Source organism: Syngnathus scovelli, chromosome 7 (genome assembly GCF_024217435.2).
Source record: "Syngnathus scovelli strain Florida chromosome 7, RoL_Ssco_1.2, whole genome shotgun sequence".
Taxonomy (NCBI): domain Eukaryota; kingdom Metazoa; phylum Chordata; class Actinopteri; order Syngnathiformes; family Syngnathidae; genus Syngnathus; species Syngnathus scovelli.
This window is the reverse complement of record NC_090853.1, coordinates 562,204-585,834: the sequence shown is the minus strand read 5'-3', so window position 1 is coordinate 585,834 and position 23,631 is coordinate 562,204. Positions and strand designations below refer to the sequence as shown.

The window sequence follows — 23,631 nt, the reverse complement described above, 5'->3', positions numbered from 1 at the left end:
ACATGCGGCGATGTCATTGAGTGTCATCGCCTCGCACACAAGAGATGCCGCGTAGCATTCATTTGCGCTAGCGTTGCCATGCTAATTAGGCCATTTGCCCGCACTAAAGACATCATTTGGAGACCAAGTCAACGGCGGCCCATCTGCTTAACGGCCTGCTCGGCTCTGGTCTCCCATTAAAAGATCCGTCACACAGGACAAAGAAATATATCCTCGCTCCTATTATTGTCCTAATCCAATTATTCAACATGGCTTGACAATCCAAAGCTCCCGACGATTCAGACATAATTGAACGCGGCGTCCGACAGAAGGTTTCGCCCGCCGCCGCCGCCGCCGTCATCGTGGTGAATGAATTTTGTTTCATTTTTTATAATTGGCTCAAAACACCACCATCAAAACATACGATCATCGGGCTGAATGGACCGTCAAGCACGTAAATGTTGAATACCGCTGTTAATAATGAATGAAAATGGTCATTTCCCGGCCAGCCAATGACCATCAAGCCCAACGAAAAAAAATGTGTGATTCGAAAAATGCAATCGAGTTGGATTGGGACATGACGGCAAACATTTGCCCGAGTTTGACGGGACGGGACGGGATGGGACGGTCGCTCGCTCGCTCGCTCGCTCTTCCACAATCTGCTGATGGCATCTAATGGTGTGTGTATTTGTTTTCCCCGGCCAGTCAGTCGGCCGTGTTTAATCGAGTCCCATTTGAATGCGGCACTGCAACAACTCGCTTCACGTGGAAGCCGTGCCAGGTCGCATTCAATTCTTTCATCTAAAGATGTCAGAAAAATAAATGAAGGACAAATACGTGGAAAGGCCTTGCACTCGGTTTTGTCTTAAAGTATTTGAAGCAAGTGAAAACACACGCTTGTCTGTTTCTCGCGCTCTCCAACACACACGCACGCACGCACGCACACAAAACGACAAATGAATGCCCGCGGCTGAATGTTTTGGGCGACCGTGAGAGCTGAAAACAAATTGAGGTGATGTCCCCTAGCAGGCAAATAGCGCCCACTTTTGTTGTCCTTATTTATTTCGCCGCGATTCACCAGTCGTCTTTGTACAGTAATCGATGTTGATGAACGAGCGGCGAGGCTCTCTTTTATTCCGATAGAAAGTTTCCATTATCTCTCGCAACGTGTTCACTCTGTCAAAGTGACAGGGGTCGAGGCGAGCCGCACACTCCGCCGCCCGCGCCTCGCCGCGCCGCGCCGAGCCCCGCGGCCGCCGTCATCCGTCCACTCGCACCCGCAACGCCACCAAAAAAGAATTAGAGAAGGGCAGGAAAAGGCTGGTGAAGGGACACAAAGCTACAAAATCTATAAACGCTCCTGTGTCATCCATCAAAGTCGTAAAGATGACATGGGAAGAAAATAAATCAAATAAATGCGCCATACAGTTCCTGGCAGAGGTCCGAGGAGATACTCGTCGTCACGCCGGTGATTGCGAGTTCATTTTCCGTTAGCGAGTGGGCATATTTTGGGTCATTAGTTATACATTTAAAACGGAAAGAAATGAAAAGTTTGAAACCTCGTCGATGTTTTGAGGAGCAAATGTTTGCATTGCATCCTTTCTTTGCTTCAAAATAACTGAAATAATGAAAAACGATCTCGCACTCTTCTGTGTTTTTTTGTTTGCCTCGCCTCTGGCGAGCGAGCGGGTGTCAATCAAAAGACGTATCTTGCAATCTTAACACCCGAATGATTCTGTGGAGTCGTTGGCATGCGGCAAGGCGCAACGCAACGTTCAGCCCACCGTATCGCTACGGCTCGCCTTTCGTTTTCACCGCGCTCCCGTTGTGAAGTTATTAAATATGACAGCCGAGCAGCCCGGGTAATTGTGGCCATTAATGCGCTTTATTTGAACAAGCAGGAATCAAAACTCCTGACATTTCTTCTTTTTAAGGTACAAAACGACGTGACGACCGACCGAACAAGCACACCTCTCTCAAACCGTCATAGAAGAGCGGCGATCGCTCAAATGAAACAGTAACGACGGCTGCCATTTTCAGGAAGCATGACTATTCTGATTAAAGTGACCAAAATGGAGGCATCCTTTGCTTCATCTTGACCACCTCCAGGCTTCAATACAAGTCTCATAAAAGTTGAAATAGGACCAAGAGTTGCCTTGACATTTGAGACAGCAGCGAGCTGGCCGGCCAGCTTTGTCTCCGTTTGGACATTTTTCATTTCAAAGTTCCGTCAGTGGACGCACCTTGGCCTGCCAATAAATTTGCCTTTTTTTTAGGTTTCCGCCGGGCGTCAATTAGAGCGCAGAGGCGGACTTGCGCAATCAACGGCGGGATGTGAGCAAGACGTACCAGCTCAGCTATTTCACGTGCTTTCATCAGGGAGCTCCGGAGAGGCCAATTTCCGTCTGCTTGCAATATTGATGCCACCTGAAATTAGACTGATGGATGGCGCGGCGCGGCGCGCCTGTTTGCTTTTGTTTGTTTGGGGGTTTTTTTTGCCCGGCGATGTCATCAGCTCGTTGAAGCAAAAAAAAACACGGGTAAGCCTAACGAGGCGTTCCGGTCGCACTTTAGGATGATTTCGAGTCGTGCTGTTGATTTCTGTTGAGCAAAATGGCCCACTGGAGTTAGTTCAGTGGATATAAAATGTCGACCCACCCCAGCTCAAATGCCAGTTCTTGGCGCTATTCGGAACGAGATCATCAACGTTCAACCTCGGATTCGTCAGAACGTGCCAAAGAAAGCACGCGGGTGACTCGCCGCGATGCCCCCTGACGGTCACGCGCCATAAATGGCGACAACCGTCGACCCCGTAATTAAAAATTCCCTTCATTAGCCGATAACACCAAAATCTCATCTGCAAAGACGCATAACAAATCTCCTGTTGGGCGAAAACAAAGTATAATAACAACCAACGCAGGCTGCGGCCCAAAACGCCAAATAATCATCCAATTAAAGGTGCGAAGCCACAAAAGAGGGAGCCGGCCGTGCGCAGAGTGTCAAGGTCAAACACATTTAAATGCAAATAAGGCAAGGCGGACGTGCGCGTTAACGGCCACGTACAAATGAAACCATCTGCCTCCGGCTTTCCAAAGTGGCATTGTGCGCTAAATGCCTCCGAAGAAATGAAACCTGAAACGCCGCTTGTTGTTTTACCTGCAAAAGGGAAGCGGCAAGTTGATGAAGGGAGGGAGAGTTGGATTGCGCAATAGCGTAGCATTCAATGTTCGAAATACGTAAATACAAACAAGAAGAAATGCAGACGGCTTATAATAGATGCCACCGTCATTTTTAAACAATGACATCTCAGACGCGTCGCGTCGCGTCGGCTGTTCAGCCGAGCCAAGGCTGGCTTGACAACAAACATTTTTGAAACATCATTTTGGATGCTTCTAAAAACACACCTGAGCTGTCATTTTGTCCGCTTTAATTTGAAACTTTTTCTCGGGATGCGGCGACACTGACAGCCTATCACGCAGGAAATAATTATCAGCGCACATTTGTCACCGGCGAGAATGTGGCGAGACACTCGCTACAAACATTATTTGTCAAAACACTTTGCCGGGACATAGTTGCTAATCAGATTGCAGGAAAGACAGGCACGCTGAATAATAACACACACACACACACACACACACACACACACAAAACAAAATACATTTCTGGCTTATTTCACCGCAAAATTTAGCATGTCCTGTTATTCATGAGCGCTTCCAATTGATTGAAAAGAATGAAATGGGTGATGGGAGTCATTTTGCTTGCAACTAGTGACAAACGCGAATATCGGACGTCGGACAGGCACCTTAATGAAAACGTCCATCACCGAGGAAGGCGGCGGTACAATTAGCATCCATGCTAGTTCATATGCCAGCACGCCAATGGCCTGTATCATCTGGCCATGCGTTGCACAGAAAGGAAGAAGGGCTACTAAAAATGACTAGAAGCTGCAATCAAAATTTCAGAAGACAAAAAAAACATGCCTGTGAGTACTGTAAGACATAAAAAGCATATTGTTGGGATAAACCGTACGCACGTATATTTTTAAATGGTACACTGTTTTAGTAAATGAATGTACCAACCCTCAAGCTACATAGTTCATTTCCCGCCCGGAACTTGCAATATGCTTGGCCGCAGGTTCGTTTTGATCTCTCCGCTCCTAATTGCGGCGGCGGAAGCGATGACGACGACGACGACGACAACGACGTGCGCACAGACAGATGGACTGAGGATCTGCCTCGGCGTCCCGGTGGTGTCGGGCAGGCGCGAGCTCACGCCGCGTTGGCCCGACAACAAAGCGGGCCCTCCGCGGCGGCGGCATCTGACATTCTGGCCCGCAAGCTGTTGCGCCCTCACGTCGTGTTACATACGCCGGCGCACATTTCATTTACACGTCTGCTGGCAGCGCACCAAGCGGACAAACGGCGACGGGAGCCTGACAAAACGCCTCGGTGATATGTCACTTTGGACTTTACACCTTGTTGACCGCGACATCGACATACAACTACAAGTTATGGCTGGCCCATACGGCTGCCGACGATGACATATTTGACTATTCTGTTAAAAACAAACAAAAAAAAAAACGGCTTTGGAAAAGTGACACCAAAATCTGCTTTGGAAAAGTGACACAAAAAATGACCGCCGCACACTGGCTGCTAATCACTTTGCGTCAATGCCAACTTTTTGCAGAAAACGCAGATTTCTTCTTTCTGCAAAAGTAGTGAACGTCCAATTTGATCAAGGAACCCAAAAGAAGAAAGAAAGAAAAAAAAAAGACGCAAGAGCACGAAATGGATGATGCAACGAGCACGAGCGCCTTCCCAAGCCATTCCCGGACGCCTTTAGGCGACGTTTACGCCATCTGCCGTCACCGTGTTTGACATTCGTTCCTACTGCGAGACAGCTGCAACCGCAAATGCTTCCCACACTCCATGCTGAAATTAACTTTTACTGAGTAGAGGACGGGGGGGGGGGGGGGGAATCAATTAAATCAGAAACAACCTTTAAAAAGAAGTCACAAATTCCAATTTGCATTCATCTCAAAGCAATGCTTTCAGTCAACGCCAGACATTTGTCTGTTAAATGATGACACATTTGATGGTATTATGCTGCATATTAATGCCGCCGCCAGTGTGAAAAAGTGTATTACACACAAAAGAATCTCTTTTCAAATAAGCGGCAAAGCAGAAAATGTTCCCTCTGTGATAAGCTCTTTGAAATGACACTGTGACAGATATCCGCAGCACGGGATCCCGCAACGTGCCGACGTCTCCGACACGAGACGACGGCCCTTTTCCGACAGCGAGGACGCAATCGGGCGCTCGGTGCAGTCAACGCCAGGTTAGCTTCTGGAAAAATAGGTCACAACGTGAAAATGGGATCGCTACAGAGAGGTGAAGGAAAACGCAAAACTGGGTGCCTCCATCTAGGAGTCGACAATGGAATTACACCCAAATTAACAAAATACTCCAACTGTGCAAAAATAAATAATTCTTGAATCCAAGTGCTAGCGGGACCACAAAGCCAGACCAAGCAAGGAAGTCAAAAATGAGGCATCAGTTTCAATCTTTGCTACTGGAATGATAAATAACGCTATTGTGGGCACATTTCTGCATTCTTCAAATTTCCTTTCTCTGTTGGTCATTAAAAGTGTCAACCTGACCTCATGTGTAGCCATTTTGAAAGCTTTAAATGGTCCTTTTGGATGCAGAGAGCGAGTTTACAGACCGCTTCCCATTCAATGCGTTTGTGCCAGTGGGCGGCTCGCAGCGTTTAGCATTTGTGACTCAGCGCTCTTGCCAGAGTTTGCACTTTACATGCAGCCAGTAGCACTTGACAACACTTTCTTGCATTTCCTTAGAGGTATTTAGCAGGATAGCAAGTTGTAAGCTATACGTAGCTACCTACCTGCAAGCTAACTGATAGCTAGCTAGCTAGCTAGCTAGCTCGCTAAATATGTAGACGTGGCAAAAGTGGTCATTTTTTAAACTACACTGCATGACTTTTCATACAAAATCCTATGTCCCATTAAAATTTGCCAAGTTATGCTTTTCAAAATAAACGAATTTCATCCTGCTTGTTATGCCACATTGCAATTTACACAGTGACAATTTGCATTGAACTTAACGGATAGCGAAAGTCGATGTGTTTACGAACGACGGTAACGAGATCAATGCACGATGACCTACTTTTATCTCCTTGCCATTTACTTTCTGAATGTCACAGATGAGCCAAAAACAATAATTATGATAAAAACTCTCAGAGGCTTTCCAAACCAGCCCAAAAATGAAACTAATTGAGACGTTGCCCTTTCGGACCACAGAAAAGTAATCGACGGTGAACAAACAACAACGAGAAAACGAAGCACGTTAAGAGAGGTCACGCCAGAGCAGGTTGACTGTTTTGGTTGCCTGCTACCACGTCTGCGTTTTAACGGTTGTTGCAGGTTTCCTGACCGACAAAATCCATAAGGTTGTTCTGTCTGTATTAGCTTTCCCACACGTTTTGCTCAAATTACAAATTGGAAGACCTCAGGGGGGGGTCATACAGCTGAACTGAGGTTACGCCAAACAAAGAGTGAGAAGACATCAAGTTCCTCACTCAAAGCGTTAGATGGGGAACTTTTGAAAGATTTTCCGGAAAAGTTTTCAACCTTTCACGCCGTCAACGTTTGCGACTAAACGAAAGGCAGCGTTCACGTTTGTCTGTCAGGGTGTGCTCGCTCGCTCGCTCGCTCGCTCGCTAATGGGAGAATAGCTTCAAATGAGTCCTCGAGTGACAAAAATCCCAGATGACAGACGAGTGCGTCGAAAGAGAGAAAGACTAAAAAACACGGGGGCGCTTCCAAGTAGATAGATCTTTGGCGATATCGAGGACGGAAACGAGGCAAACGTGATCACCTGCCAAGAGATTAGGATAACAAATCCTGGCTGTCAGTATCCCGCCTTGATGCGAAGGAGGAGCTAGCCGTTTGATGCCATCATCGCAAAGACGCGGGAGCCGATGAGAAGATTTGCCGGTCTTAGCACGCGTTTCAGGTTGGCCGATAATTGGCATCCTTTTTGCGTTGTAATCTGGAACAACTCATCACGCAAGCGAGCGGGTGTCATTTTGGTGACATTCGCAACGGTATCACTTTGCGGCGTAAATCTCAATGCGAGGTCCGCGTAGTGTATTCATTACACCACTGATGGGCTCAGTGGCTTTCACACTTTTAATAGGAAGCGCTCGCCGGCTTCTCCTAATTGAAATATAATACCGTAATTTCCGGACTATAAGTCGCGGTTTTTTTCATAGTTTGGATGGGGGGGCGACTTATACTCAAGAGCGACTTATATATGTTTTTTTTTCACAAATTTTTACTTGATCATTAAGACATCACTTACAAGTATAGTTGACCACTTCCCATGTTATTTTTAGTATAGTTGATCACTTCACATGCTTTTATTTCTTTATCTTGAACATATTCAAAACATAAAAAATAGAGAAAACATCAAATAAAGCAATTAACACTTTAAAGCACCATATCCAAGTCCACTGTCTGCTGTATGTACACTTGCTCCATTTTTGCTCCTCTTATATTTATTATTATTATTTATTATTATTTGTTTATTTATCATTTATTCAATACTCTTATTTATTCATTGTTAGTGCCTTCTTGGTTTTTTTTGTGTTGCTTGTATGCATATGTGTACTATCTCACCGAGGGATAGAGGAAATGTAATTTCAATCTCTTTGTGTGTCTTAGTATATAAAAAAAATATATCGACGATAAAGCAGACTTTGACTTTGATAAAACAACCAAAAAAAATTATATTTTCAGACGAAACTGGATGAGGGCGCTCTAAATTTTACCGTTGGCCGTGACTCATCAACTGGGTGGGCTTAAGAAAAATGGCACCAAAAAGAAACTCATATTTTGCAGGTTACAAACTTCAAGTTGTAAAATATGCAGCTGAAAACAGTAATCGAGCAGCAGAAAGAAAGTTTGGAGAACCGTGATGTACCAATGGATTACTATTTCAAGTGACGTCAGTAGCGCGGCGCGCCGGTTGTTTACATACAAACGTGCCCACACAAGGACGACCGGCATCATTAGCGGTGATCATTTCTAAGTGACACGGAGGACAAAGAGTTTGAAGGAATTAAGGATTTGGAGTGACATAGAAGGTTTGAAAAACTATTATGGCTTTTACGCACGCCCGGTCTCTACTGAGTCGGGGGCCGACGATCGGCCGAGTGGTTGTCCGCGAACGGTGCGCGGGGCTCGGACATGGCCATTACGCACGCCCGGTCTGTCTGGAAGTCCACGCCGCCACACGCTTGGAAGTTTGTTTTGTTTAATAAAGAGCCGTTTACCAAACCTACGTCTATCCTTGTACTTTGTTAATGCTACAATATAGTTATATAGTAGATCTGTGGAATAAAGACGAGGGTGACGTCAGGGCGCACGCGCGGCGATGTTGACAAAGGACGAGGAATTTGATCGATGGATTTAATGGAATTAAAGTGCACGGATGGTTTGATAATATTATTGGCTTGTATTATAGTTATTTAAAATATAGTTTATCTATCGTTATATGAGCCTGTGGAATATTTTGAAGCGCAAGCGCCCTCAGCCGTGCGCACCCATTGTTGACAAAGATCGATCGATGGATTTAATGAATTGGAGTGACACCGATGGTTTTATAAACATGTTATTCATGTAATAGTTGTCCTTAATCACTCTATATGTTACGTCAGGCCCGTTCTCAGCTCTTTGTTTGTGTTTGTCAAGTTAGCATACCTATCGTTTAGCCTGTTGTTGCTATTTAATGAATTGGAGTGACACCGATGGTTTTATAAACATGTTATTCATGTAATAGTTGTCCTTAATCACTCTATATGTTACGTCAGGCCCGTTCTCAGCTCTTTCTTTGAGTTTGTCACGTTAGCATACCTATCGTTTAGCCTGTTGTTGCTATTTAATGAATTGGAGTGACACTGATGGTTTTATAAACATGTTATTCATGTAATAGTTGTCCTTAATCACTCTATATGTTACGTCAGGCCCGTTCTCAGCTCTTTGTTTGTGTTTGTCACGTTAGCATACCTATCGTTTAGCCTGTTGTTGCTATCGTTTAGCCTGTTGTTGCTCGTTCATGACTGTTTTTGGTGTGGGATTTTGTCGAATAAATTGCCCCCAAAATGCGACTTATACTCCGGAGCGACTTATATATGTTTTTTTTCACTTTTTGGGGCATTTTATGGCTGGTGCGACTTATACTCCGGAGCGACTTATAGTCCGGAAAATACGGTACGTTAGCGCTCTTTTCTTCCTCTCGGAATGTGGCAGAATGTTCGAGTACGGAGCCAATTACGGGGAGCCATTGTACAAGTGCGAGCGCTTATTTGACACAGTGCTAGCGTGCGCCGGCAGCCGTTTCCGTAGTTACCATTAATTCAACAGAGTAGTAATGGTGATAATGCAGAGGAAAAAGAAAGAAAAGTTTCCATAATGACACATTTCACATCACGTCGCGAATGCACTCAGGAATATTCAGCGCTAGTCAACAACATGAACACGTTAAGGCTAAACTGGAAAGTCCTTTCACGGAAGCCAGCTGTCATAATTAACAATGTCATCAAGTACATAATGGCCGCCGCAATGGTTACGCGATCACAACTATTTCTATAAGATATGACATTTTTTAAAGAACTACACAACTTTGTAATGAAAAATGAATAATCAATCCAAAAAATTCCCCATGGATGGCCTATATGGGTGATGTCTTTTGGATTTGTAAGCAACCACAACATTTTGTCAATCTATCAGAAATCGTCAGTGGTTACACAAGCGCTCTCACACGTCCAATTCCGGCGAGCCCAACCATTTGCAACGAGCTCAGCTCAGCTCAGCTCAGCTCAGCTCAGGGTCAGCCCGCGCCAAATCTCTTTTTCAGGTCAGGCCTTTGAGAAATTGCTCAGATGACATCTCGCCCGCCACCTGGTCGCTGCCCGCTTTTACAAAAGGCAGCCTTCAAGCAAGTTTTGGACAATTTTGCTTTTCATCGTCACCGTTTCTCTGGCCGCCACGGACACAAAAGCCTCCGCCGTCCATTTGTGACGAGACGCCAGCTTCCCGCCGTGGCGCTGTGTATTTACGGCGCGCTGATGGCGGCCCCCGAGGTTGAGAGTGGTCATTACGTGAGGGCTTGCCGCAGCTCCGGTGGTTAAGGTCACCTGCGGCACAGCAGATGCCGGCGACGGGCGAATGAATGCGTAATTATGTTCGCTTCTGCAAAATAGAAGCGGGGGAAAAAAAAGGCCAACCCAAAGTGAGCGCTCTCGAGTCCAAGTCACATGAAAAGATATTAAAAATAGCAGCGTGGTTCGCTGATCATCGGGGGGTCCTCCAGATGGAATAAATAGATCAGATGTCTTTGGAACACCTTTTCTCCACATTGTACACGCGTCAGTTATTCCGGAATTGTTACCGTCAAGTTTCCAACCCTTAGTGTTATTTTTAGAACCTGCGTTTTGTATTTCAGATTAAAGGTCCCGCCTAACATTGTTTTTCTGCTCAGTTTAGGGGTTCGGTACGCAGCTGCCGTGCCGACCGCGGCTTTATGAGGACGTGCCATTGATTCGGGGCTTTTACCTTACTTTGCAAAATACACAAGGGCACATTCACTATGCTAACTTTCATGCATCTCCAACACGGCAAGTCCAACGGGAGAGCTATTTATTCCATCAAGGCCCTTTGCTTCTTGTGCTCCTCAGGTTTTTGCGTTATTTGACAAAATGTATACGTATATTTCTTGGATCTCTAACAGTTAAATGAACCAAAAAAGGGGAGTCCACTTCCACATCATGCATTAACTCTTACTCATCTTATTAGTCATGTATTGCATCTCATAGATGTACTTTCAATTCAAAGGCCCCGTGAACCGTCTTAAATGATCCATTTCAAAACAAAATGGTGGACTTGCCACCTTATTTGGGATCTTAACGATAGTATCCGGCAAAAGTGAGCATTATTATCAAGAGGCTAATGTCAACAATTTCATCCATGTATTGGCTTGTACGTACCTAATCATGGGACTTGGGTCACTGTTTTATAGCGTCCGAGCCTGCAATCCAGGCTCGGACCACTTATTCGGGGCGTGGCACATATGCTATAGGTGCTAAAACAAAAACAAAACAATGCTCATGCTAAGATTGCGTGTGTGTGTGTGTGTGTGCGTGCGTGTATGTGCGTGTGAGAGACGTGAACCTTAAATATGACAGCTCTGAGCTTCATTTGCCGTTGCCTTTAAGTTCATTTGACAGACATTTTCTATACAAACACGCATGCACGCACGCACGCACACAGGCACGCACACAGGCACGCAGGCAGGCTCACAAAGTCAGAAGATGAAACACAAGTGCATTTTCTCAGCTATCAAGTGGCGTTGAAAAGTGCCACCCTGCAGTCGAGGCTCCCAATGAAAAATGACTCGGCGTAGGTGGCAAGGCAATACAGCAAATGTAGAAGAAACCATTTTAAGGCAGAATAGCACTCAGTGGAGCACGAAAGCCTCCAGATTTTTTCTTTTTTTGACAGTTTCTGCATTCACCAACGCACGCTCTGACAAGAGCGAGGCAGCCGCAGACAATAGAAAATCAAACTTGTGTTTTTGTTCTTCATCCTCTGAGAAATGCGACTAATGCTTATCGAGTCGCTTAGTCGTGAAACTCTTCTGCATTAGGTGCCGACTTCATGTTTGCGGTCTGAAGATATGAGAGATCATTTTGGCTTGCCTCACATTATGCGTGTCACTCGAGTCCACAATCATGTGATGCAAACAAAGACGTAATCAATAAAATGTGCAGCCGCAGAATTACTAAAGGCTTCGACCGGCACAAAATGGACAACGTTAAGAATGAGCATATTTGCGGCTCATCAATGCGGCAGAAATAAAACGCACCCCTGCTGCCTCTCGCAATGAATCTTTTTGTTCAAAATGTCGCCTCATACGATCATCAGATGTTCGATGACACAATTACCCATTCGATTTTTTGGTTGCCGGGGCTTCAAAACGCCACGGTATGCCCTATTGTCAAAAACATAACGTCTGCCAAAAGCAACACAAGCAACCATGCGAAGATCAATATTGACACTCAAGTGCCTTATGAACGCACCGTTTTTAGTTAAAACGCACACACACAGACGCACACACACACGTACCGTTGAAATGTGGGCGTGGCTGACTAGCTATGATGCCTATTCTCGCTTAAAAACGCATTCTCTTTTACGTGCTTATTAAAATGTTGCTTAGGCGCCACCTGTTGGAACCTCAGTGCCAAGCAACTACAGCAAGTTCAACTAAAGGGAGGAGCTTCTTTAAGCCATAACGTTGTCTAACAGGAAAAAGTGCTTTGCTGCCATCTTGTGGCATCTATAGGCAATAGATTACAAGCCTTTTTGTGTGGCGGCAGCTCCTCGCAGATTTTCATCAGAATTCAGAGCCCAATTAGCAGGGAAACAATGAAGGAGGGGTTGAGGTATGTGATGGGGGTAGATCGGGAGACTTTTGGAATTGAACGGGGGGGGGGGGGACTTCATTCCAAACACACGCACACACACACACATTCCAGGAGCTGCATCTGCTGCACACTAACTTGCTACATAAACAGGTAAAAAGCAATGCATTATGCCAAGGTACACGCACGCACGCACGCACGCACGCACGCCACACGCACACAATCCTTTGAGCTGGAGGTGACTGCAGCAGTCAAAACAACGCGAGCACACAACTTCTGCTCCCGCGGCAACACGCAAACTTGTGTCGCTTGCCACATTATTTCCACAGAGAGCATGCACACGCGCACGCACAGCGCAACTTCCCCGCATTCCAGCGCACGCACACAGGACAGATGATGGAGAATTGGACCAGGCGTGTTATTTTGAGGTGGGGGGGGGGGGGGGGTTCTTCATGCACGCAACGCACACCACGCCCCGGTCTTGCAGCATCAGCCTCCCCGCAGGCACTCACCTCCAAAAATGCTGGCGCCCAGGCTGGAGAGGAGGAAGAGCAAGTGCCGCTGGAGCATCATCATCTTCACTTCTCAAATGTTTCGCTGCCTTGTCGTGACTTGGCGCTCCACGCGTGGGGAACGGAGAAAGAGGGCTCACTTATCCAGACGGGGATGCGCAGACTACATGGATGAACTCTGACGGGTGATGATGATGATGATGCTGCTGCTTGAGAGGAGGAAGAAGGAGGAGGAGGAGGGAGGGAAGTGGGTGGGTGGGTGGCTGGGTGAGGAAGTGGGGGGGGGGGGCAGCCGGTCCTCTTCTGGAGCAGGACGACGCTGACTGCTGGACACCAGCGTGCATGTGCAGCCCGCGGCTCCCGTGCTGCTCATTGATTGGATGACGGGATGGAGACAAAGCCACGCCCACTTGTGGACTCGCACAAACGGAACCTGGGGGTCGCAAAATGATTTGCAATTAATTATAGTATCTCGTTCAACCCTACTGTTCGGCTCAAAATGACATTTTCATAGACCGCAGGTGCCAATAATACACACAAATGATTTTTTATTTAACCTTTGAAAATCTGCAAGGGTATTTAGAGGTACATGTAATAGTTCGGGGGTCCTTGAAACAAAGAAAATCATTTCAGCTCCCGCTAGCCTAGACAAATGAACAGGACTTGGCCGGGCTTGGAATGGAAGCAGTAGTTAAGAACATTCAGAAAGCTAGTCACATAGCAAATGCTGCTTCTCTCCGTCGCTCAGAGGTCAGTATTGCAAGCACAGGAATCATTTTGCCCCTGGAAATCCGCCTAGCAACAAGCGGCCAATCGTACATTCGTAATCACGAGGCGGCGCCATGTTTGGTCAAAGCGAGACCCAATATTGCATACTGCACGTTCGTATGGAAAGACAGCTCTTGATGCTTCAGAGTCAAAAAAATGTCCAATCCTACGACATCTCTTGAACAATTAGTCAACTCGTTCATTGCCATGGAGGGCTATAGACGTCAAAGATACATCCCAACTGGCAATGAATGAATTAACATTTGACACAGTTGATATTTCGTCTCTTTTCTGGTGGCCACATGAGACTAATCAGCTGCGGCCAATCTAATCAAGTGATGAGGACGTGGCCTTCGGGCGCTCGCGGCATTCAATCTGCACCGCCGTGAACGTGGCGTGGCGCCACTCCAATGCTGTGAATCAGAAGTCGGCGACACGATGAGCGGCTCGCTATAGTGCCGGCCGGGTTCAAGGGGTTAACTGGACTGAAAGCAGCAAAGGCTCCATCGAGAGGGCGCCGTTAAAAGGATGAAACGGAACGACCTGCCAACAGGCTGATTAGGTTGAAAACACTTCTGATACGTTGCGGGTCAATGAGCAGGCCTCGTAAAGAAATATTTTTCCATTGGAATTTTTTTTAAAAAAAAGTCTCTGCTGGCTCACGTCTTCAAGTTTTCTTGTTGTCAATTTTTAATTGACACTATTTGTATGGAGCTGCCAGTAAAACAAGCGACTAAAGGGAGCAGATACGGTCATATTCTTTTCATCATTTTTGGGACACCAAAGGAGCAAATTCAACATGAGGTTGTGAGTGAAAGCATGGAGAATCATTGACTGACTATATTTGTTAAATTGTCAATTAATTAGGTTGCAGTGTTTAGTCTTTCACATGGGATTTACTTATTAATTGTGTTGAATTGACTTTGAAAAAAACAAAACAATTGAGGAGCCGTACGAAGCCCATGTAAGTCAGTCTCCGCGTTACCTGGCTGCAAAATGAAGCTGTCGCAACTCTCTGCAAAACGCCGGTCACGTTTCCTCATTCCTCCTGACCATCTGCTCTCCTTGGCGACTTCATGCTTCTCCCTCCTCCTGCTGTTTCTTCCGGACATCTTCAACGGCTCGACGTACAAATGCCATTCTTATCAAAGCGAGAGACATAAAGTGAACCCTTCATCTTTTTCCAAACCACTCCAGAGCGCTACACGACCATTTCATTTGGAGCAGTTCACAATCAATATTCACTTAATAACTTGACAAAAAACATTTGAGAGAAAAAAATTGAAATACATAGTACTCACCAGGGCTGCTGATTATTCTTCGATAAAATCCACTTGCTTTCTTTGCAAGCCATCTGACACGTGCTAATCTCGAAGTTCGTCCTAGACAAAATCCACTTCCCTTCTTTGTAAGGAAGCTGTAGCGCTAACACGTGGTAATCTCAAAGTGCCAAATGAATTCTTTTCAAGCTTTTCAAGCGAGCTAGCTTTTTTGTAAAGGTCACCTTGAAAATGAATCTTCCGTCAATCAAGCTAGCGATCAAACTTCCGGTGGACAGCAGCTCAACCAATCAGACAGCGGGAAAATGATTACGTGTATCTCAGCCACCTTGCAGACTTTGTTTTGTGAATCTGAAATCTGATTGGTTAAAAAAAAAAAAAACAACAACAATAAAACAGCCATTGCTAAAATGTGTCAAGGGAGCGTCATTTGTGACATTGAAGGCCCCGGGCGGATTACTTTGGCATGGAAATTGGATTTGATTAAAAAAAAAAAAAAAAAAACTTGTTCTTAAAAATAAATACAGTTACATTATTGCGAGGAAGTGAAGAGAATCTTTTCAAGAAAAAAAAGATCATTCATCCCAACTTGCATACTTTTTATTTCCTACTTTGCACATTTGTGTTGAGTGTCTGGCTCGGTTGCTGTTGTTTGTCAACAGGCAAAGCCGACGACGTCTGGCCTCCACTTTGAGCTTATTAAGACGTCCGCTCGCCTCGGCTTTTTACAATGACTAATGACCCGACTCTCTTTGCGAACCGCTAAAAGAAAAGACGGCCGTTTAAAAGGAAAAACGAAGCCATGCACCACTTGTGCTGCGGTTAACACAACAACTTTTGCCCACAACTTCCATTAGCAGCCTTGTATTTGATGCTTTTTACAAACGGCATAGAAACAAAGTTTGCCAGAGGAACCACTAGATGATTTATTTTTTTCGAGTCTCATATTTTCATTTTGATCGGAAAATTCCGGTCCCAAATTCACGATGCATTATTCACGTAGGGATTAAAATTTGATCAAGGAAACATGATGGCTGAGGTGCACGCAATTACGGGCCTTGCTCGCATCAAAGTGAACTAAAAGTGATATAAATAAATGATGCCGTGTAAGGAAGCGGCCAGTAAAGCCTCCATTACATTCCAGATTATTGCTTGTTGATCAGACTCACCGTTGGGCAAACTATTGCCGAGGGCCTTGAAATTTCCAAAGTGTAAAAAAGAAAAACAACTTTTTTTTTTTTAATTGCTAAGCTTCAACCTTTTTTGTGTACCACGTGGGCGAATAAACACGAAACTGCGTAAAGTGGCGCATTTGCTATTGTTCTTGTTGTTTTCTGCAAGCTAGCCCACAGCGGCACAGGTGTTCCATTACCATTTGTCGTTCCCTCCATTTCAACTTGCACAAAAACATCTGTTTAGAGGTGAATATGCCTTTGGAGCTAATGGGTACTTCACCTCCAGGATCTATTAGCACGGGGCACTAGCTACCTGCTGGGTCTCAAACGGCGCGGCTAATTTTAGACGACTCTATTCCTTGTGTGACTAACAAGGTGAAGCAGAAATGCTTGCATCGAGTGTGTGTGTGTGTGTGTGTGTGTGTGTGTGCACAGTTGAAGCATATTTTCCATTCTTCATCCTATTCCTGTGACGATAATGGTCGAAGGGTTCAACTTCAGCAGTTTGGGATTTTTGGGTTTTTTTGGTTGATTGCTCCAAACAAAATTTCAACAATGATTTCAGCCTTTTTTCCAAGCGTTCCTTGAGGCAATTCGCCTCCAATGCTATTTTGTCTTTACCAAAGTTTAATTTCGCCACAGACTCAGTCAATTATTCCGACTCGGAGTTTGTTTTATTTGGAGACACAAATGTGCCGTTTTCTTGCATACAATCAAATCCCTCCTGCGGAAATGAGCAACTTCAATAGCCCACACGTGGAAGGATAATAAATCATGTTTATCAATCCGATCTATTAGTCTCTGCGTGTTTGCTCTTGTTTGCAGTAATTACACGCGGCACCCCGAGCAGAGCATGACGAACACCTCCTGATTTTCAAAGCGGTTGTTGGCGCACCACGTAGCCTACAAATGACACAGCCTAAGCCTCCTGTGGAGTCTTCAGAGCGTTTTAAAGTCAAGCTTGCCCATATGAAGCTAAATGCTACGTAGGTGCATCGTGGGAGTGGGCAATGGTTGCCACTAGTTCTGTCATTAATGTTTTGTTTGTGTTTTTTTCCATTTCAAGGGGGCGGCCATTTTGACACTTGCTGTCGATTGAAAACGACATCACAGTTGTTGATCATTAGTTTTGTCATTATTGTTTTGTTTGTGTTTTTTCCATCTCAAGGGGGCGGCCATTTTGACACTTGCTGTCGACTGAAAATGACATCACACTTTCTGGTTATTAGTTTTGTCATTATTGTTTTGTTTGTGGTTTTTCCATCTCAAGGGAGCGGCCATTTTGACACTCGCTGTCGACTGAAAATGACATCACAGTTGCTGCAACCGTGAGGTCATTTTCAGTTGACAGCAAGTGGCAAAATGGCCGCCTCCCTGAGATGGATAAAAACAGGTTCATTTGATTGCTCAAGTCATATCCCACAAATGTGATATTAATCCAAGTGCCATGTGGGGCACATATAACATATTCTTGTCAAGAACATTTTGGGGTTGACTTCCTCTTTTAGGCTTCTGATTGGCAAATGCGATCCCGCCATTCGGGGTCATATCACCCCCAGGGCTTGACATTTACTTGACCGCCTAAAAATGCATTTTTAATGGGACAGAAAAATGAACTGCACTCCACATGTTGAATGAGTCACAGCGGCTACGAGCGAGAGTCACCACAGGGCAGATGCGACTTATCCCCGCCAGCGTTTTATCTTAAAGAGATTCCGCCAGCGCCTCGTCTAATGTCTCTCATCTTACGAGTCGGCTCCTCGCGTCGGCCCCGGTTTGGCTTTTCCCGAGACTCCTCCATCCTTGAAATTGAAGACTGCTAGCGAACTTATCACCTCTCATTAGCATCATCCGCCATCTCACACGGCGTTAACCTTTTCATTTAGTGGCGGTCGGGCCGAGGCGGCGGCGGTGGCGGCGGCGGCTCTCTTTCACGTGAATTATGACTGGTAATATATCAGCACACTGATCCCTGACATCCAATTTTGATCCCTGAAAGAAGGAAGGCGCCCGTGTTGCGTCTGAGCGCGACCTACTGGACCTAATTCAATTAACAGACATTTGAGTTTTACCAGAAGATGAGCTGAACATCACACGAGTGACTTTTGCCCGCGACATTTGCTAAATAAGTCGTGTTATTTGTACTCGGTCAATTCAATTGAATTTGTCAGCCAAATATCGGCGGATGCTTTTTCCTTTCTTGTTTATTTGCCCATTACCTTTTCCTTGCGGGAACCTTGGAAGAAAAACTCTCACCACCAGCTGTCAAATGATTACTTTTCAAAAGCAGTTGCATTTCGAGTCATTGCGTGAAGTGCTCATTTGTCTGTGATTACGGAATACTTTCAAAGTCAAGTAAACAAATTCTGCTCACTTGCTTTAAAGGAGACACGCTCGGCATTTTTTTACTCAATGGAATAAAAGCCTTAACATGTCTGAACCAGAACAATGGCAAAGTCTTCAAATTTGCTTTGGTCATTTAAAAAGAAACAACAACAACAGTGAATAAGTGACAATAAATTCAGAGAAGTTTTCACAAAGTAAAACATCCATTGGGAAACGTTCCAAGCAGATGCCACTAATTATTCTATTTGATTGTTGAAAAAATGTTTCCGGCGTTGCTCTTCTTTTGCACCATTAAGTATTCGCCGACTCGCTTGGCTTAATCCACCATCACCTTTTTTTTTTTTTTTTTTTTCGCCTGGGCAGTGTTTTGTCAAGCTTGACACACCGGGAAGCAAATCTCAAGCTTGGTTGGACTTCAATGCTTTGATGGGTAATTACAGGGACTGAATGAGGATTTTTACATGTTTGTTTTTCTTCATCTTCAATACAACACACAATATCAATAAAGTGAATGAGTGAACGAGACGTGTTTTTGCGTCAGCCTTTTAAAGCGGGAACATTTCCATGGCAACGCACTTCTGATTCTGTATTAATATTTTGATCTTTGTTGTGAACACGGGGAATACAACTCACATTGTTTGACAGATTAGCTTTACAGACGTTATCTAAACTCTTCGCTATGAATACATTACTAAGAGCGACATCTCTGGGGGGGACACAGAAAGACAATTTTCTGGGGGGTGAAACTGGGGTGAAGAATGGGGGAAGAATTTGATTCAGGCTCCCGAGCGGAGTCCGCTTTGAATGCTCTTGCATTATGCAACATTTCGACATTGGCAGGGCCGTCGGTTTGAGAGCCAGACAGCCCTGCTGGACAACTTGAATGTGATGCACTGCTGGCTAAATGCTACGTATTTTCTGTAATACTGCCATAAGTACATGTATAGGCTTTTAACATGAAATATCCAGAAAATGGCACAAATAACGTAGGTTGACTTAGTGTTTTTTGCCCTTCACACCCTTGCAAAGGCGACGCTATTCAGCCGTGCGCAACACAGGTGACATCTATTGACATAACCTTCAGGGGCAGACGTTACGTGTGTGTTTTGTACTCCTAACAGATGGTTCCTTCCGATGACATTCGCTTTGTGCTTTGGCCGCAGAGGTAAAAAAAACAACAACTGTCATTCGGTGACAAGGGCGACACTTTCAAGAGCAGCGCTATTCTTTCATTTCGCAAAGATTTCATCTACTTTCATTTGCAATCATAGCAACGGACATGCTCCAAAAAGTTTTGCTGTAAATGCCCTCCTCCCTCAGGAGGATGCTCATAGTAGTTTAAAGCCCTGACCCAAGTAGATTAAAACTTTGAAACCCTAATCCGAGTTTTTAGTGCCATCTGTTTTGACTTTTTATTGCAGTTTGCAAAAGTAAATATAAAGACTTGCTTGAAAAAATGAATCCTGAAATAGACAACATATCACATTTGAATGGCATGAACTTTTTTAATGACTAGAAAAAACATGGAGAGAACATCAAGGAGGTATGATTCAACAATTCAATGCCTGAAGCAATTCACCACATAAAAGTGAAAGTAATCGATTCACGGTTCTCCTTTCTTGACATTTCCACTGAAAATAATAGTATTTACATACGCTTATAGATATTGATGTCTGTCCGCCTTAGTGTCTGACGTAGCAAGTGGTTGTCAACTTGACAGGCGTCACAGTCGCAATCGGCAATGTTCGATTCGATTCGGCTCTTGCCGTCCGGTGGTAAACACAGCCGCGTGCTGTCATAGGGGGACGGGCTTGGTCCACAGTCCCAGCCAGCCCCACAGAAAAGCCCCCGCGCGTATCCTCAATGGACATTCCTGCTCTTTGTTCGCACACAGTGAGGCAGAGAAAGAGCCGGGCTGGCTCGATAGTCGATTGCTTCCGTCTCGGGCTCGAAACCATGGCGGAACAGGGGGATAATGTTACCATTCCTGAGTTTGACACTCTCCTTCAAATGGACCCGTACCTTAAACCCTACGCGAAGGACTTCAAGCGGAGGTAAAGGCTTCCCGAATGCCGCTTTGGTGCAAAAAGAAATGAAAAGACAAATAGCGCTGAATGTCACGCGCTGAGGTCAATGCTTTGCGCTAACATTTGTACCTTTGGACCCCTAAAGAGGAAGCACACAACTTCAAGCTAAAAAAAAAAAAAAAGAGAAGTTTGCAACACCTTAAGGTTCCCCTGAATTTTCCCGTGACCTTTAAATGACATTGCGGCTCCTATTTGTCGACATTTTGAAGATGTGGTTCTGAGTCCACGCCGTGCGTGACCAGAGCAGAGCAGAGCAGAGCAAAACTCAACGAAATGACTCGTTCGTGCTGTTTTGACAGTCGGCACTTCTGAGCATGCGCGACCTTATCGTGGCGAACCGGTGACGTGAGCAACGCGTCCATTAATAGCGGCCATTTTCCTTATTCACCTCCACCACCTTATTCACTCCCGTTGACGGGCAGATTGAATAGAAATTCTTTGGAGGTGAGTCACATTTATTTATAGACCTCACCAAAGCACAACCACATCGGAACAAAGTGCTGTATATAAATACAAGTGAACGGAAATCAACACGGGTATGACACTCAATGGTTTTGCTCAACTCAAAACAGCTGAAAATGACATCACAATTGCTCAGGGACCAGGTAACAACCAACGACTTTATATTTATTTACTCATATTCCATCGTATTGGTATAATGTAGGCCAAGTGCTCTAAGAAATTACCTTTCAAAATATTTTTGGAATAATACACAACCTTTTCAAACACCACACATGTTTGCCATTGTTTTCTATTCCAGTTACTTGTTTTCTGCCACATGGACAAACCCTGGCTATTGTTTACAAAGCTTTTTGAAATAAATATACCTATGACATTTTGCTCATATACAGACGCCCCTACCTGCTGGGTGTTTAATTAAAAACACAAAGTTAATAACCAATTGCTTGTATGGAAAAGGATCTCCGAACTCCACTCAGAGGTCACATTGTTATTATTTTCGTGAGGGTTTGCTTTGTAATATGGCAGGTCCGGGACCGCCCGCTTTGTATTTCCAGCTGCCGTGGCAGGCTCCAACTTTTCGTCGAGAAGACAAGTGTCAGTTCCATCACATGCCCAGCTTGGGATTGCCAGGCTTCAGCGAGCCCGAGACGTGGGCCTCAAACGCGAGCGAGCGAGCCCCTGCTGATGGAGCTCGAGTAATTGTTCCCTACTGTGATGCGTTGGATTGATAGTTGTTCATCAGTTTGCAGTCAGAACAATATTTGATATCTCAGCATGAGTCAAAAGTTGAATAGTCTGTAGTGGTGGCAGATTTACATTTTTCCTTTTGTTTGAAAAATGACAACTTTTTCATGATAGTATTTTTATTTCTTTTTTTAAATTGCATCGTGTTAGTGGTGGGAGTCACGTAGCAGCCCCACCGCTGGCTGCGGTTGTGTGCAAACGTTCATTTGCGATTTTACATGATGAGGGACTGCCCAGTGCAGGCTCCGGAGGAGCTGCCGGCCGGCCGGCCGGCTGGCCGGCATGCTGCGGCTGCCAGTCTAATCAGCGTTTCAACTTACTTTCTCAAGCTGTGGCATCACGCCGAGTCTCCTCACCCGGCGGCGGCACACCAACAATCGAGTCGGTTTATCAGAAAAAGACCTTTGACCGCGCTGGCGGACCCTTCAGATCTCAGCGGCGTGTCTGTTGAACTTTGCCCCCCGCCAGCTTCAGCCAGCCAGCTGGCGTCAGCCCGCCTCCCACTGGGGAGGTAGTCGGTCTGAGCGCCAGCAGCCACGTTCATGATTGCGAGAAGCAGCGGCATGGATGCCGCGCGCAGGTTACAGCCCCGACGGGCCTTGCTCTGTTGGCACACTTCATTATTTACCCGTCTGCTTGCGCAAGACGGCAGGAAATCTTGCAGCTCGCGGCGCCGTCAAGCGCTCCGAACGGGAGCCGACCAAAAGGCAAGCGGGATATCTCCAATGCGCCACCCCGTTTGAAGCCAAACCATGCCGGTTATTCAGAGCGAGACTGACATTGATGCAGTGACTTGAAGTTCCGATTGAACATCATTAGCTGCGGCTGAATCTTGGTTTCCATCAGTCAAGCTCTCCGCTCGTGTCCAGCTCTCCATTTAGCCTCATTAACGCACTTAAAGCGCCGTAAAGCGACATTAGCCGGCCAGCGCCCGGTGCTTGGACGGTCGCGCGCTAAACACGACACATCTAAAGATTCCGACTGTCTTCCTGTCTGCATGTGAAAAGAATATCTTCAAGCATAACCTTTTATAAAGTGTCCCGAGTTGACCCCTACAAACAAGCCAGGCTAAACTTGTTGACATACAAAGCTTGTCTCGCAGTCAAGATGCATCACTTGGGCCTACTACCTTGACACCTTTTTTGCCATTCTGACTGTTCCAGTCTGTTAAGCCTTGGTGTCAATCGCCTCCTTTTGCTCTTTTACTATCACGGTTGGACTTTAAAAAGTTCTTCTTTTTTTTTTTTTTTCCCTCTCCTTCCGCGAGCAGCTGCTGAGAAATGACGGCTATTGTCCGTCAAGCCATCATTCCGTCGCCCAAGGGCATCGGAAAGCTCAGAGTAGGCGCTACGGGGAAGCGAGTGCACTTAACTCGGCTGGCTGAAAGAAGCTTTCTGTCCCGGGGGTTGCGGTGAGGTGGGCCGGCGGGCGGGCGGGCGGGCGGGGTGGGGGTGTTATGGACACTGGCTGGCTGTAGAAGCTAAGTGAGATAAGTTACAAAGTATAGTCGGCGTATCCTTCCTGAAAGGTGAAAAGACGGCGCTCCAGGATGGTATTAGGCCAAGTTGCTTCAAAGCGCTTTGCTGTATGGAAACTCCTGATGGAAAAAATGATAGCTCACGCAATTTTGCCGTGTAGCCGTGCTAATCCTCACCTATTTGGGAAGGTTCTGAAGGCCTGAACCCGCCCACATTTCCACAGGAGTCTTTGCACAAACGAGATCTGCATGGTAATAATAACCAAGCTGCAACTAATAATTATTTCAATAATCAATGAA

General features: G+C 45.5%; 2 protein-coding genes across 3 annotated transcripts in view; one reads left to right on the top strand and one right to left on the bottom strand.

Annotated features, from left to right (window-relative positions):
* Positions 1 to 15,222, bottom strand: part of LOC125972487 (cell adhesion molecule 2) — a 46,681-nt gene extending 31,459 nt beyond the window's left edge. For both annotated transcript variants that reach the window (XM_049726198.1, XM_049726199.1), the window contains exons 1-3: positions 15,062 to 15,222; positions 14,746 to 14,901; positions 12,993 to 13,425 (exon numbers count right to left, since the gene is read on the bottom strand). In XM_049726198.1, the coding sequence (XP_049582155.1) occupies positions 12,993 to 13,056 (64 nt within the window). In that variant the 5' untranslated portion in view covers positions 13,057 to 13,425; positions 14,746 to 14,901; positions 15,062 to 15,222. The remainder of the gene's footprint in view (positions 1 to 12,992; positions 13,426 to 14,745; positions 14,902 to 15,061) is intronic.
* A 5,110-nt stretch (positions 15,223 to 20,332) lies between these two features.
* gbe1b (glucan (1,4-alpha-), branching enzyme 1b) overlaps positions 20,333 to 23,631 on the top strand; it is a 28,324-nt gene continuing 25,025 nt past the window's right edge. The window contains exon 1 of the mRNA XM_049726352.2: positions 20,333 to 20,615. Coding sequence (XP_049582309.1) covers positions 20,425 to 20,615 — 191 coding nt within the window. The 5' untranslated portion in view covers positions 20,333 to 20,424. The remainder of the gene's footprint in view (positions 20,616 to 23,631) is intronic.